The sequence below is a fragment of the Equus asinus genome, chromosome 8, assembly GCF_041296235.1.
Source record: "Equus asinus isolate D_3611 breed Donkey chromosome 8, EquAss-T2T_v2, whole genome shotgun sequence".
Classification (NCBI taxonomy): Eukaryota; Metazoa; Chordata; class Mammalia; order Perissodactyla; family Equidae; genus Equus; species Equus asinus.
The window spans coordinates 290,395-306,882 of record NC_091797.1 but is presented as its reverse complement, the minus strand read 5'-3'; the positions used below and the strand labels follow the sequence as shown (position 1 = coordinate 306,882).

The 16,488-nt window shown below is 42.4% G+C and overlaps 1 protein-coding gene across 12 annotated transcripts in view; it reads left to right on the top strand.

Moving 5' to 3' along the window:
* Positions 1 to 16,488, top strand: part of KCNQ5 (potassium voltage-gated channel subfamily Q member 5) — a 481,904-nt gene that overhangs the window by 193,902 nt on the left and 271,514 nt on the right. For 7 of the 12 annotated variants that reach the window (XM_070514558.1, XM_070514556.1, XM_070514557.1 and 4 more), the window contains exon 2: positions 9,025 to 9,171. The exons of the other annotated variants lie outside the window; for them this stretch is intronic. In XM_070514558.1, coding sequence (XP_070370659.1) covers positions 9,025 to 9,171 — 147 coding nt within the window. The remainder of the gene's footprint in view (positions 1 to 9,024; positions 9,172 to 16,488) is intronic. 12 annotated transcript variants of the gene reach the window in all.

The window sequence follows — 16,488 nt, the reverse complement described above, 5'->3', positions numbered from 1 at the left end:
GCTTGCCTTGAATCTACCATTTGCAGGAAGAACAGAACCGCTGTCCAGTCCAATGGAGGGTCATTCAACATCTGGCCTTTAGTTTGGATCTAAAATAGTTTACTTATCTGAGATGATTTGCACAGGCATGATCTACAATAATACTTATTTCAGAATTGCTCAAGTTCTGCTTTCCAAGTAAGGGTGTTATCAAGCAGAAGTTGAAGGATGATAAGATGTTTAACTCAAGAAAAGTGCAGATGCTCTGTGAGACATCCAGAAAGACCTATAAGAGCAGTGATTTCTGAGTTCTAGGCTGTAGAAATTTAAAAACTACAATGTGGTTAACTGTAAGCTTTTGTTTTTCACCCAAGTATGTAGATCACTGTTTTCTTTTTCCCCCTAAATATGTGAATCTACACTCACAGAATCAAAGTCCACACTTGGTTTAATGCTTGCAATATGAGCCCTTGAACAAATAAAATTAACTGTCATAGTATGAAAATAAGGATGGAAGGAAGGAGGAAAGGATGGAGGTGGGGAGGAAGGAAGGAAGAAAGGAGAAGAGGAGGAGAGGAAGGAAGGAAGAATGGCAGGAGGGAAAGAAGGAAGGAGAAGCGGGGCCGTGCTGTAGCTCAGGCTGCGATCCAGCCATGTCACACGGCATTGATTGGGAACCCACTGCACGCACAGCAGAACCGCTCTGTCAGTTCATTATGACTCCTGGCAAACAGTCTCCTCTTCTCCTGTTTTGACTCTTGCCCCCAACTCTCCTGTGAGAATAAGAATCTTTCACGCTGTCTAGTTCCTAGAGATGTTGTGAAAATCATCAAGTGAATGTTTGTGAACTTCCAGCAGTCCTCAGACGGACATATTATATAAACGTGGAAGAACACTGCCTTCCCGGGTCACGGCAAGAGTCTGGAGCATCTCTAACAAGCCAGGTTTTCCTGGTTGGATGCTACTGTCTGGGGCTGTGTCATTCTGAGAGAGCGATGTGCCTTCTATGAATCTGTATCCATGACTCATGCCCAGTAGAGGATAAGGGTACAAAACCAAAGCATATTTTAGAAGGACTACAGGTCTCCTAATCTCTTTTGTTCTTTTAGAGCAGAGTGCCTGTCTTCATGATTCATTATACATTAAAAAAAAGAACTTGCTTCTTGACTAACAAATATTCCTTTGCGTTCAGGAACATTCTTGCAAAGATGTTCAAAACCCAAAAGTAACTGATGCTTAAAAGTTTGTATATAATCAAAGTGAATAACTTTTAAAGCCATATTGACTTCCAAAACAATTTAAGAAATTATTGAATTAAAATGATGGACTATCAGGTTGAAGGATCGTATTGTTACTATCTTTTCAAGTAGTTCAAACGTTAGAAAACAATTCATATGCAAGTTTTTAATAGACTCGCTGAACATCTTACAAATTTATTTTGTAAATTGCTGGAAACCTCTACCATTCAAAGTTGTCAACATGCATCTGAAATGGTTAGTTCAATGACACTTTTTGAAAATACAGTTGTGTGCCTCTTGTAACATGTCAGCAGTCAGTGGCATTAACTAGCCCTCAGTGCTCAGGAGCTACCTTGCCCCCCGGTGTTGGTCTGGGGCCAACTCCACAAAGACTCCAAGATCTAAGCAAGTCTGGATGTGGGTCCTTCAGTCCCTGGAATGTCATGATCTTCTGGGTGGAGCTTTATTCCCATTTGTTTTTTAACATCTACACCATTATTGCCATTGCCTGCAATTTATTGAAAAGGTCACTTTCTGAAGAAATGGCCATGTACATGACAAAATATAAAATCTTACCTAGAGTAGATTACAGATTATTTAGATTTTTGATACATATTTAATCAATTTGAGTCTCACCAACTTCTCTTCAACCCAACAGTTGTTTGCATAAAATCTAAATCATTCTGTAAGCACTATGGGGAAAATTAATACTTTTAAAAATTATTTATACTTGTTAATAAAGTTAGGAATACTTATGATTAGTTTTGTAAAATTATATTTTCTAGGGTTATTTTTCTTGGAAATAATTGAGATGCTTTTTCCAGAACAAAGTTTATATTCATATGTAGATCAATATAGATAGATCTCACCCTATTAATCTATATAATTAAATAGATGGTAGATGATGATAGACTATAAACATATATAGAGAGAGATGAGATATTTTACTACGTATATAAATGCACATATGTATATAGTATTAGAGGATAATAAACTACCCCTTTCATTTCTCACTTTTCTTCCAGAAAAACTAATTGCTAAGCAGATTTCTCTGTGGCCTTTCTAATAATCTTTAGAATGAACTCCATCACAGTGTTAAAGAGAACACAGACAAGAGTTTAAGCGTAAGGAGGACACACTCACTACACCTGTCAAGTCGTAAACACTACCCACCCCAGCAGTGTGCCAGAAGTGGCTCACACCAGCTCATGAGAGCTGAATGTTACATGTTCAGGAACTTTGTGAACCAGTTGTTAAACACACACATTATTAAGTTTTTAATTATATAAATTTATAAATAAAGTTAAAGTAAAAGTAATAAATACTCAAAACTCATCAATCCCTAGTTTTCTTGCCTGTGCTCCTGAAGTCATTTATTGCGTCCGTGTGGAGTAACGTGCTGTGTGATCACGAGCTGCTGCGTGTCTCCTAACTTCTCATTCAGTGACGTCACGCTGGTAGCTTGAGCTGGCCGTGGTGAGAGTTTATACCTTGGAAGTCAACAAATCCTACAGAATGGTTTTTTTCCCCTGGATAGTTGGTTATTAAAACGTTTACCAGCACACAGCTGACCTCTCCTAACTAACTTATGGGGTAAATATTTAAGTCTAATGATTCTGTGTATCAATTTATCCTTCTTCTTCTGGTAGACTGGTGAAATGAGGAAAGGACCGTATTGTAAACTCCAGTCTGTAAAAACTGCTTTGAGGTTTTATGACTTGAAGCCGTCTTTTTAAACTTGAAAGTCAGGTGGGATCTTGGACAACAGTGAATAATTCACTTCAAGTGCAGGTTGGCAAAGAACTTTGCGCCCTTCTGTAAGGCAGTCCTGGCTGACGTGCGGGCAGGTGGAAGAGCTGGCCCTTGTGTCCAGGAGCTGGAATTAAACTCAGTTTTCCCTGAAAAGAGTGATCTTGTGCAGGGTTAGGATTCTCATCAGAGTGACTCTCAGTCGGGCTCTCAGCAACGCCCCAGCCTCACCGTTCAGTTTCCATTCATTTTTACTTGGTAGTAGATTATCACGTTTCTTGTAAACGTTTAGAGAAATGTGAACTTCATTATTAATATATACGCTGAAACATTAAATTAAAACTGTATTTACGACTTACTGTACACTTTCTGGATGGAGTCAGTTTGTGTTTTGTGTCAACTGTCTCCAGCAGGGACCAGGACGACACAGCCACCGAAACCTCCCTCATAGTGAACCGTCCGTGCAATTCGGTTACAATGACCTTATAAAAGGAAAACAATGGGGATGCTTTTGAAAAGTCTGCAGGCAGCATCACAGTCAGGATTTAAATTGGGTTCTTAAATGAGTTCTGCTCCTAATGTATAACACAGATCTTTACAACGTAGGAAATCATGCTTGTCCCAACCAGTAAAGTCAGAAAAAAGAGGGGAAAAGACGTACGAATGCCAATCAATCATCTCTTTACAGTCTGGTTGTATTGAGACTTCAAATTAACCGACTAACGTTACGTGTAGAATACTCACAATCACACCTACTGAGACCACACTAAAATGAGATGATCGGAATACTGTCCATGGTGGCAAAACTGTTAGCAGACTACGTAGCTTTAATTAATGGAAATGTTCCTTTTTACTATTAATATATGTTCATTTGTGTAAAAAACGTTCAATATTACTCTAAAATTCTGCCACAGTATTTTTTTAAGTAATTCAAAACACATTACAATGTCTATCATTAATGATGAAAAGAGAATAATTGTGTGAATAAAAATTAAAGAATGCTTTTATCATACTTCAGTCCTTTGAAGGGTTGTATTTTCATTCAACTTTTCAATGGTGTCACAGCATGAAGAAGCCATGTCTAAACGGCTTGCTGAGAAGTTGGTAACAGGAAAAAAATATATATATATATATATCTCTCTCCATACCCACACAAAACCGTGTCACATGGGTGATCAGAACAGCAGATTAACTTCATCGTCCAGATGAGAAGTGCCATTCGTGGATTCACAATTTTCCTATTGTAATTATGTGGCCTTGTGGAAGAAAAGACATAATTATCGTTTTCAGTGTTTTTGGCCTCATTGAGCAAATGGCTCTCGCTATTGACATTCATACCATGGATAATGATACTCTGCCTTGGTTCAGAGGAACAGAAGTGCTGCATAAGCACTCTCTCATCATGGCCATTGTGTTATCATCAATTATCACCATTAGAGAAGAAACGGCATCGACCTCACCCAGTGCAAATCGTTATGTTCTCACCAAGCCTCGCCAGGATTAAACATTCAGATTAGGTTCCTGCTTTTGATAGGAAGATAAGAAACTACGGCATGGTGGACCAGAATATTTTTCATCAGGTCTAGCATTTTAAACAAGATATATTAAAACTGTTTGAAATTTAAAAGTTTATTTTTAAGGAACATGAAATTGCTGATAAAAATTAAGTAGAAACTATGTGTTTTCAGTTATTCTGAGAAGACACCAAGCCAGTGAAGTCCATGGCATAGTATAGTTTGGAAAGATTCTCTGGTGAAATTCCGGCTCGTGTGAGGCCCAGGAAAACCAGGGCTTGGCAGTGGGTAGTTTATGAGTCAAGGGCTTATTAAGCTGAAGAAATAACGAGTCTGCCAGCTGAGGTATAAAATTCACCCTCTGATGCAGATGAGATTTTAGATTAAATTTTAGCTAAAGGCCTATCTTCTGAAAATCTTAACTAAGAATATTGCTTTGAATTTGGCAGTATATTTGAGTTTATCTTGAGATTTAATTAACCCAGAAGTTGAATATGGGATCCTGTACAAAATCATGGTAATTCATATCCATACCATTCAAAGAAGGCTAAAATGAGGGATTTTGTTCCTTATGAATTGAGAAAAGTATATACTCTTCCTGTTTTCATTTTGAATGAGTGGTCTAAAATATGTTTATTAGACAGCTGCATACAACTGGTGTTTCTATGTGAGCTCAGTTCTATTAAAGATTTTATTATTTCTGTCATTGACTTTTTTCTTCAACTTCTTCAGGCATCTAAAAAGAGATCTTCTGGGGCTGGCTGAGTGGCACGGTGGTTAAGTTTGCACATTCTGCTTTAGCAGCCCGGGGGTCGCCAGTGCGGGTTCCCAGTGCGGACCTACTTGCCGCTTGTCACGCCATGCTGTGGCAGGTGTCCCACATATAAAGTAGAGGAGGATGGCACAGATGTTAGCTCAGGGCCAGTCTTCCTCAGCAAAAAGAGCAGGATTGGCAGCAGATGTTAGCTCAGAGCTAATCTTCCTCAAAAAAACAAAAAAAATTAAACGAAAAAAATTGTGAAAAGTTGTTGCGAGAAGTCAACACACATGAACCTGATTTAGGTCACAGCCTGCCTGAATTGATTAATTTTTTAAATTACAATAACGCTTGCTGTCAACAGTGACATCATTTGGGAGAGACTCTTCCCTTAAAAGTCTCAAAGATACCTATGTAAATTTTTGTCTCTTAGATAAGCGTTTTTACATAGTTAGAAAATGTGTAATTTAAGAATAATTTAATAATAAAAGTAGGCTGATTGTAATTGGACCAATCCTTGATAGTAATGTATATTATATATACATATGTGTGTATATACAAATATATACATGTGTGTATACAAAAATGAACAATGAAAATGAAAATACCAACAAAAATGAAAGTACAGCAAAGAAACAAAAAGTAATAATTCTGGAAGTGAAATTCAAATCCAAAGTAAATGGCGTTATGGAAGAAATAGCTGTGGAAATTCTGGCATCGTCCCCACTCAACAGATCTAAGTGTGCAGCTGGAGGAACCTCATGAAGACGAACTATTGACATGCGTGAGGAAAGTGGTGGTGAGGAGAAGGATGAAGGTGTCCCGGAGAAAGGGACACAAGCTAAAAAATCCACACTGAAGGAGTTCTTAGAGACATTTGATGCCACACATGTGCGAAGGACAAAATGTCAGAAGCTGGAAAGGAGTGGGGCAAGTTTCCAAGCCCTAGAAACAATGCTTTTTCCGTATCATCAGCGTTTCCTTTCACTGGGTGGCCAGACTATGCAGCCAAGGTACAAAGTCAGATGAGTGCCCCCAGGGAAGAGACCGTGTGTAATTCAAGGTCGCGAAGTCCGGGCGACACAGTCCAGGGGCAAGAGGAGCATTGCTGACCTGCAGAAGAGAGGAAAGTGCACAGGACCAGCCCTGCGATGCGTCAGCCCCTGGCCAGTGGGTCCACTCGACAGCTGGTGCGCATGCCGTGGCTGCACACACTGCACTTCCTGCTGGGGTGGAAGCACCATGACCCTCTCCGAGGAGTCCGAAATACAGAAGGTTAGGGGTGTGCTCGAGGGCCATTGATGCACACGCATACGCAGAGCAAAGGAGTCCAAATCAGGCCCAGAGCAGGGAAGACAGACCCTCCCTGGGCACCCAGCACAGGCCTGAGGGCTTCTCGTCTCCTGTGAGGAAACGTATGGGCCCACTGCCGCTCTTTCCTTACGATTTTTTTTTCCTTTATTGAGTAGATCTTAAGCCTTCTCACCACACACAAAGTTACCCGTGTTAACTGTGAGGTGATGGATGTGTTAGTTGCCAAGGCTGCTCTCTCGAGACGGGCTGGGGCAGAAGCTGCGCAGCTGCCTGTCCCAGCAGTCACGCGACAAGAAGAAGAAAGCACGCAGATTCACACTGTTAATGCTTTTCTACAAAGAAGTGAAATGCTTCAATTCACAATGTGTCTAAGGTTTTAAGTTATAAAATACTAAAGGAATATTTTCTTTACCCTTTTTTCTTTTCCCTATGCCTTTATAACTGACAATGAGAGTTTTCATGTTTTGAAAGAAAATGTAAAGCTTACAGGGCAGTCATAACTTTCCTGTCGATAATTAAGATCACTTTCCAGGATTTCACTTTGCACTCATTTCACAGCCCTTGCTACTGTGCAAAGACGGCCCACATGCTTCCACTGTCCACATCTCCTACAGGAAGAACAGTCTAGACGCCGAACTAGTTCACACAGTGAAGCCGCTGCAGCTGTTGCCGTGTTGACCGTGGTGTTCTGCCCGGTGGATTCAGCATAAAACTAGATGACTTTAGAGTATAGATGAGCATTTGCCCAGTGAAATAATTAGTGATTATTGCGGGTTTACAAGTCAAGGGAGAGAAAACCATGGTGGTTTTGTTGACCCAGGACACTGACTTGTGACCTGAAATGACGGGGATTCTCTCGTTTGCGTTACATCAGCCAAGCTGTCCATTCCTTACTAACTAGGGGCTCACTGTGTACACAGGAGAGGACACAGAACCACACGGCATGGACCCCACGTTCAAAGAGTTTGCGATGCGATTAGAGAATAAAAATATACTCATTCCTTTGTTCAATAAACCTTTAAGGCCTACTATGTGCCAAGCATGGGGCAGACTCTTGGGATACAGAAGAGGGAAGAACTCTGCTTCGTAGCACTTGATTCCACAGCCATAAGCAAGAGGAGCACAGTTAAGTGGAAAATGACGTGGACCAAGATGGAGAACAAATAAGAAGGGCTTGAGACGTTAGGGGAGTCTTTGCAGCAAGTGGAATTTGAGCTGAATTGTACTTAATAGAACTATATATGGAGTATACGTTAGAATAAAATTATTCTGAATTTTTTCCATGGTATTTAACTTTACATATTCTTTTGCTTAGAAAAACTTATTTATAGACAAAACATTTTCAGATACTCATCTATGCTTTAAAGTTGTTTCTGTGTTTCTACTAAAACATGCACAGTGCCTTGCAAAGGAGGCAGCCATGGTGAAGCGCTCTCTGCTGGTTAATGCCTGAAGCCCTTGAACAGGGTGATTGCTGCAGGCCGAGGACATCCCCTCAAAAGGCACCCTCTAAGCTTAATGACCTTGAAATAGCCTTTCTCAATATGAACACTCCTTTCTCCAGATAAGTGCAAACTTTTGGTAAAACTGAGAGAATGACATTCCTGAAGAAAATGACTATTGTTCATCCAATCTTAGTGATTTTCATGTAATTACAGATTTTCTTGTCCTTTTTTCTCAGGGGAGAGAGAAGTTCACAGAACCACAGAGTATGCATGTATATGTACACCCGTGGCATAAAGAGTAAACCATTCATAATCATAAAGCCAGGAAATGGCCTTTCTCTTACTGAGAGCTAATCTCTAAGATTTCCAAGTTCTGAACTTGACAAATATATTTAGCCATTGAATAGATTTACAAAGGAGTGATCCTAATCGCATATTTGCATTTTTCTTTTGTATTGCGCCAGTTCCCCTCGAATACCTATCTTCAACACCAGCATCCCCCAAATCATAAGTTCCTTGGTGTAGAAAAAAACCAAAAACTTCTGTATGGATTCTTTTCCATCTCCAAGATAAAACTGTCATTCTTTGGCTTTTGGTAATTTCTGTTCCACATATTCGTAGACAATTCTTGGGAAGAGATGTGGAAGTACAGGGCACGGTGTAGTGCTTGGCACATGGTAGGTGTCTAGCGCCAGTGCTGCATTTCTGCATGATTTGTAGCTGACTGAATCCATCAGGGTGCTTTGGCCTCAAGTAACAGTCTGGCAACACTTGACTAAAATAATAGGGTTTTATTTGATCACTAACCAAGAAGTCTAGAGACAGGGTATGTCCGGAATTCATTCAGTGGACAGAACTGTGGTTCAGCATCTCTGTGACTCTTCTCCCCACCTCATGGCAGCAAGATGGCTGCAGCAGATCCATACATCTTGTCACCACACGCCATCAACAGCAGGAAGGGAGAGAGGGGCTTCATAGCTCTTTTTCCTCCTTCTCAGTCTCTTTCTCAATCTCCTTTTTTAATCCAGGAAGAAATCTTTCCTGGATTGCTTTCCAGCATGCCTCTCTCCAACTTCTGTCATCCAGAATTGCATGTGTATCCACGTCTGGGCTACAAGGGGAGTTGAGGATCAAGTTCAACTTATGTGGCAGGAGGTGGGCTCTGCTGAAAAGAAGTAAGCATGGAAAATTGGATAGTGTTAGCAGCATTGGCGTAAACCTTTTACCAACTGTGAAAATGTATGATCCCACGAGGCTTTTGAAAACCCTGAGCATAGCTATGGTCTGTGTCCCTCACCTGTTTTGATGTGAGTAATGATCTTACCTATAACATTTTTTCTTAATATCTGTATTGCTATGTCCACAGAAATTCACTTCAAAAATTCTTTTGCATTTCCACGGTGAGCTCAGACCTTCCTGTGTTTTGTCACTTCATACCCTTTTTCAAGAAGAAAGGTTGTTTTCCTGACAAATGTGAATTTTTATTGGGTTTGGCCATTCCCTCGTTGTGCAATGTGTCGCATATATATTTACATTTCCCAAGTCTTTTGAGGACAGTAACCTGGAAAGTGTGATTTTTCTATCATTGCTCCTCAGCCTTTACGTTTTCAGTTTGTTATATTTAATTTTTCCATTTTTTTCTTTTCAATCTTCTGGTCTTGTACTGCATTTATCTGTCTTTCTTGGGACACCTTCCTTGTACATGGCATCTGTCATCCGCGCCTCGCTGTGAAGGTTGCCCGCTGCTCTGTGGATTGACTGATTGATCGTGGTGGTAGCACGAATCCGTGGGTGTAGTAAAATTGTACACACACGTTCACAAGAGCATAAAAACTGGGCAATCTGAGTGAGGCCTGGAGTTTAGTGAATTGTCTTGTGCCAGTGCCAGTTTCTTGGTTTTGGTGAAGTATTATAGTCATTTGAGATTTAGCGTCAGGAGAAGCTGGGTGGAGGGGACGTGGAGCCTCCCAACACTGTTTATGCAACTTCTGTAAGTCTATACTTACTTCAAAACAAGAAAAATTTAAGGTGTTCTCTCATTCCCATCTTTCTTCAGATTGGGAATATTTACACCATATAAATTTAAAAGGTTTATATACTCAAAGAGTGTATAAACTTCCTCATTAAAAAATTCCAAGGCTCTGTCCTATGATAATAAAGTTTTACTGTACTACTGTACTGTGCTGTAATAATATTAATGAAGTTTTCCTTTTAGCTACATGTGCCCTCCTATTAGTTAATGCTGTAAGAAATCCCACCAGTGGCATTTTAAAAATCTAATGGCAGAAATGATACTGTTTTTAAAAAAGATGTGTACAAAAGTATTTAATTAACCTTATTCCAATGTGCAGAAATGGCTGACAAAATATTTATAATTGTTTTCCCCACATTTTTCAGTTTTTCTTTCAAGCTGACTTCACCATACATCACTTCTTCCAATATGATTTTATCTTTGCTTCTCTTAACATATTTAGGCTCTGTACTCAGGTTTTTTTTTTGTATCTATGCCCATGTCCCTTACTTATTCCTGACTTTTAAATACCTGTTTTCCTCCTCTTCAGTTATTTCTTTATAATTTTGTAATCTTATTGATTAAAACCTCTCTCTTTCCTTTTGTTGTGTCCTCCCTCAATAAGTAATTACTGGCCTTCTTTTCAGTGTTGGATACGGGGCAGGAAGACAGACAAGGCCCAAGGAGAGAGGAGGAGGAGGGCTCCAGCACGCGAGGGTCCCAGCTGGAGGCGGTCCCGCCCCCTTTCGCTGCATCTAATCTTGTTGCCCCCTGAAGTTTCGCCTGCCAGGTAGCAGACCACATAAGGAACACCTGGACCCAAGTCCTGTTTAGACCTCAGTCCAATCTGATCGTTTCAGCAAGACCTTTTCTGTGCCCAGTCTCTCTTGGGAGAAACTGTTTTGGAAGCCCTGGCACAGAGGAACTGGAGTCCTGGCTCCGCTTTCCTGGGATGTGAGTGTGGCTAACTTAGCCTTTGCAAGCTTCGGTTTCCTCATCTGTGAGTGACGGGATGGTAACCAGAGCTGCTCTGAGGATCACGGAGGACGTTCAGGGAAGGCACTTGGCACTGAACCAAAGAGTCAGTCTGCACGTCCCTGTGTGTATTATTTTTTCTCCTTTTTTAATTTTCGGGGTCAGTGACTTTTAGAGAACCAGTTTATTCATTTTCTACTGTCAGGATGTTCTTCAAGCAGCATGCACGCTCCCTGTGAAAGTCCTTTCATTCCAGTATGGTTCTTCCTTCAAAAGTGTTGTTGCATTTCATGCTTTGGGGTATGATTTTAACTCCTACGATCTTTATTTCTTTTCTGTCTTAGTGTTAATGTATTTTTCTGGCTCACTGTCACCCTTGAGGGCCCTCTACTCTGTGTGTGTGTGTGTGTGCGCTGGGAGACGACAGGTAGGGAAGAGGGGGCTCCTCCTGCTCTGAGCCGTTTTCCCTTTGTTGTGTTTCTGTCCGTTCCCTGGAGTGTGGTGTTGCACACAATGTTAGAAGCTCTATCTGAAGGATCCGGGTGGATCGGGGTCAGGAGCTCTCATTTTCAGAGAGAGTTCTGAGCGCAGTTACCCAGCCTCCTAAAATATCCCAGACTCACAGGACTGCAAGTCACGTCAGCTCCTTCAGGGATGCGACCAGAAGGGAGAAGTCCAGCCAAACAGGGAAGCAGCATGCACCTCATAAATTTTCCTTTTTATTAATAATGGCTCAAGAAGGAAGCAGATGGTTTTAACTCTGCAGATCAACCAGCAAAGTTCCAAATATAGAAAATAAACATCAGAGATCCCTTTATATGATAATTTAAAACACAAGTAAATTTCCAGAGGGCCAGCAGCAAAACTGAAATAGGAGGACAGTGAGGAGTGTGGGGAGGTGGAGAATGAATTAGTGAGTGTCGCGCTCAGAATCGCAGGAGCAATCGGGCTTCCGAAGATGGAGTGGCCAAAAGAGAGGGTTTGCCAGAACGTTCCTAATCAGAGGTCCCCAGAAAAGTTCCTTTGGAGATCAGTGCTGATTCCTCTGACTGCCTGCAGAAGATCCCCTACTGTGGTTTTGGGTGTGTTCATCAGAAATCGCTTGACTGTGAGCAGAGGAGAATGGAAAGTAGCGGAGCTTAGGCTTCCGGGCCCCAGTACTGAATTTTCCGCTGTGACTGTGAATTCCTCTTCTGAAAGAAGTCTCCCAAAATGGTATATGTTTCAGGCCCCAGAAAACGTGACTCCACCCCCAGTTGTTCAGTATGGAAACTCATTTGAACCAACCCTAGGAGCTCGTCTCCTTGGGGTCCCCACTTCCCGTGTCCACGCCTCTCGCTGTCTGCTCCGCGTGCCTTCCCTCTGCGGGCCATCTTCCCGCTGCTCGTGGCTCCCGGCCCTGCTGGGTCTCTGGGCTCGGGTCTGGTTCAGCTGGCGGGGGTGCTAAGTTTGGCTCCGACTCCACGTGAACTTTCCTGCAGCTCGTAACTGACTCCTGTCCTAATGCCCAGCTCCAGGTTCCTCAGAGCGGGCCAGGTTGTCCCCTGGCCCCGATCAGCCGTGACGGGGCCATCTGGGGAGGAGCAGCGGGTGGCGTGAATGCCATGTCCACTGTACTGAAAGGGAAGTGGATGGAGTGCTTTTCACCGACTTGAGACACGAATAACTGAACAAGGACAATGCGCACGGTTTGCTTTCTCACGCTGATTCACGCAGTGCTCGGAAATCTCTGTTTTCCTGCGGTTTTTCTTCTTGTATTTTTTAATGATTTCCAAATCTCTCAGCAAATAGCTTCCAAAAAACATTTTTACTGCTTTGTAGAATCTCTCCTAAGCTCCTCCATCTAGTCGTATAGTGTCCTTCCAGGGGCCCCGTCAGTCTGGGGAAGAAGACCTAACCAGCTTCTTTTATTATCTAAAGATACTAACACTTGTTTGTTCTTCTCTAACCTAACACCTTGGCATTGTTATTCATAGAAGCAGGGCCAAAAAGGAGAAATGGTGTTACTTTCTGGAGAACATAGGTTAAAGCCTGGAATGGCTAATGGCACTAATTGGTTCAGTTGATTCTGTGTGTGTGAACAGTGTGCAGGGGATGTATTTCTTAGCTAGCAGGTGTGTCTTAAATGTGTGGGATGGAGGTATAGGACAGGCGTAATCCCAAGCTTCTAGGAAAATCAGCGTTTCCCTGACCTGGTTTGTGTGCCATTTGGTATAGCCACAGAGAGACTGCGGCTTTTCCAGCCCCTCCCTGTGTGTCGACCCTTCGGAGCAAGTTACCAGAGAACTCAACACAAACAGCACAAAACAGGTCTGTTCTCAGTCAGGATGTGCATCCTCACACCGCAAGTCACCCACTTTGTTAATAAGCGTCTCTTTGATCCCATTGTCTTTCTTGATAATTCGTTCTTGAAGTTCGTGTTTTTAGATTCCTATTTTTTCTATGATTGCACAATACTTTTCTCATTAAATCCAGTGCATCTTATTGAAAAGACTGGAAGGCTTAGAGAAAGGCAAATTCAGCTGCTGAGAGAGCCAGCCAGACTACCATTCTGGGAAATAATAAAAACCTGTTTGTTTGAAAAGCTCAGTGGAAGGTTAGAGTAGGAGGAGTAGGTAGACCCAGAGAAGACTGGCCAGTTTCTACCAGGCCTACAAAGTAGGCCATTGGTTTCCTCCAGACACAGGGGTTTCTGTAACAAATGCTTCTTTAGAATGTTTTTTTAAAATTTTGTTAGGGTGTTTTATTTATTCAAAAAATAAATTTATTTAAAACCATGCTTGAATATGGGTAACGTAAAAAATTACAGCCGAAAGTATCAAATACTTAAATTTATATTGCACAAGATAGTTGTAAGTGTTGCATGTTGTAAGTGAATCATGAAGTGTGACCTTTCCTTCGACCCAGGGATGACAGCTGCTCATGGAGTCCTGTCTCAGTGCAGATCTGGCTCCTTCCAGGCACCACAGCCATGGCAGCTCCCTCTGCTAGGAGCTCCATGCCCAGATAGCAAACTGCATCCGGACCTGCAGGCTGCGTCCTGAGTTTCTGTGTCTCCTGAATGCTTAGCTCCTGGCCTACAGCATCCTGTTCCCCAGCCTTTGCCCTGCGCTCTGCCATCATCTTCCTCCTCCTTTGCCCTGCGCCCTCCCATCCCATTCCTCTCCCTTTGCCCTGCGTTCTCTCATCCGGTCTGGTCTCCCCACCTTTGCCCTGAGCTCCGCCTGCCTGAGACGCTGTCCCTTGGCCTTGCCACACAGTGAGTGAGACTCCCAGGGCTCCTGGCTTCTGTTTGTCATCAAGGAAGTGTTACTGGGCTGTCAGCATGGCCTACACACACACACCTACCTGGCAGCGCACATGATAGATTACTGAGTATCTTCGCAGGGGCCTTCCTGGCTTCGTGCTGACCAGACTCCCCAGCGCGATGCCCGCTCACTGGGAAGACCTAGGTCAGGTCCTGACCCCGGTGAAGCTGCTCATGTCCCCTTTTCCTTTTTACCTCAGTTTTTTCCTGTGGTATTAGCCTGGTTATTTGCAAAGTAACCTGATATTCTCATAAGATAACATTTATTAAACATTAAAATCTTGGCAGTAGCCAAAGCTTGAATTTAATTGATTTTAGGAAGCCATGTGGAATTATTTGAAAATGCTAGTTTCTTTCAATAATTCTTGCAGTAATAACATCAATACATAATTTACTGTCTCACACACACATACTCACACATACAGACACACTCACACAGACACACACTCACACACACAGACACACACACAGTCCCAAAAGTCTTAGTGAAGTTTTAGGATTAACTAACTTAGAGATATAAATGCTACAGTGCTACAGACTTGCAGAAAACATGATTTGAAGGCTTGATTAGTTAGATTTTTCAATAGTTTACTTTTGTAAATTTTGAATTATAAAATTTTAGTTTTGATTTTTTTGTCTCAGTTATTTGCCGCCTTCAGTCGGAGAGACTGACATGTATTCTGTGGATGCGGAAAGCTCAGAGTCCTGATTGCAGAGCTTTGCACGTCTGAGTCAACAATCCAGCACGGTCTCCATCGGCAGCGAGTCACGCCTCTGCTGCTGGGAGAACCGCTCATGAGACGTATTTCTTGTCTGTGGTCCAGGGAACACACGTGAGAACCTTCTACCCCCGGGGTCTACATTATGTTACTCATGTTCCTTCACTGGAGGTGGTGTCACAACCCTCTGTTGTGGCGAAGGAACCTGAAGTCTAGGGCAGTGAGGTGACTTCACCTTGAAACCTGGCCATGGACCTGAATCCCTGGTCCGTCCCATGGCCTTGTGCCGGCACCCTCCTTCGTGACGTTCTGCTGTGGACACAGCTGTCATTCAAGGGTGGGTATGTCTAAAAGTCATGGTGAAAATGTGTACTGAAAGGCAGACTTGGCCAGAACGCAGGAAGTTGATAGGCAGACTACCTCATAGCTATCGTCTCCGTCAGCAACCGTAATCGAAGGAACAAAGTGGAATTACCAGATTCACTACCAAGTATTGAACCTGTCTCAGGGTCACACAATGGTCCTGTCACAACCCTACTCTCTCTAAGATTCAGCACATTGTCTCTTTAACAGGCTAATCCCCAGGCAGAGCTCTTTTGATCATAAGGGATCCTGAGCAGGATGTTTTCCCATCCAGAACACCAGCACTGCTGGGATGCCAGCTGGAGACATCATGAAAATTTGGCCCCGCTTCCAAAGCCAACAGTGTGTTGAAATTAGGACATATCATTTGCTTAGTTCCTGGCTACATAGTCTACAACTGACAACTGGAGATTACTAATAATGTCTCTGCGTGTGCGTGCCCCCATCCAGGGGGATGCCAAGTCACCATGTCAGTGTGTAGCAGTCACTTAACCCCCTGACTGTGGGGAGGCTTTAAGTCTCAGAATCTCTAATGTGGGGCAATAGGAAGAGGAATATTGTTTTTCTACGGAGAAAAGCTGCAGTACACAGCACCTCCATGTGTGTCGGTGGAAGCTGCACAGCACACCCATTTAACATGGAAGGATGCAACTTGGTGATTCCAGCCAGCATTGGAACCAAACAAAACTTACAAATTAAAGATCTAAACCCAGTCATCCACTCCTTTAGTCACTTCCTGGTATCGTATTGCCTATGTGAACTTTCCTGGTAGACAGATAATAGCAAACATTTTATTGAACACATACTATATCCCGGGAGCTTTACATAATGGAATCTTAACTAATTCTTCCAACACTGCTTCAAAATAGCTATTATTAACCCCATTTTATAAATAGGAATATTAAGACTCAGATAACTTGGCCAGGTGTCACACAGTGTAAAGTGGCAGAGTCAGGACTGAAACCCCATCTGTCTGACTCCGGAGTCTCTGTCTGTACGACTGTCTTATGCCACTTCGGAGTTTCCCCACCACGCTGACTCTCATTCCCTCCACGCTCTTTATTTAAGCTGTCTCCCTCTTGGTCCTCCTCTGTGAGGATCTTAGTCTGATCTACGA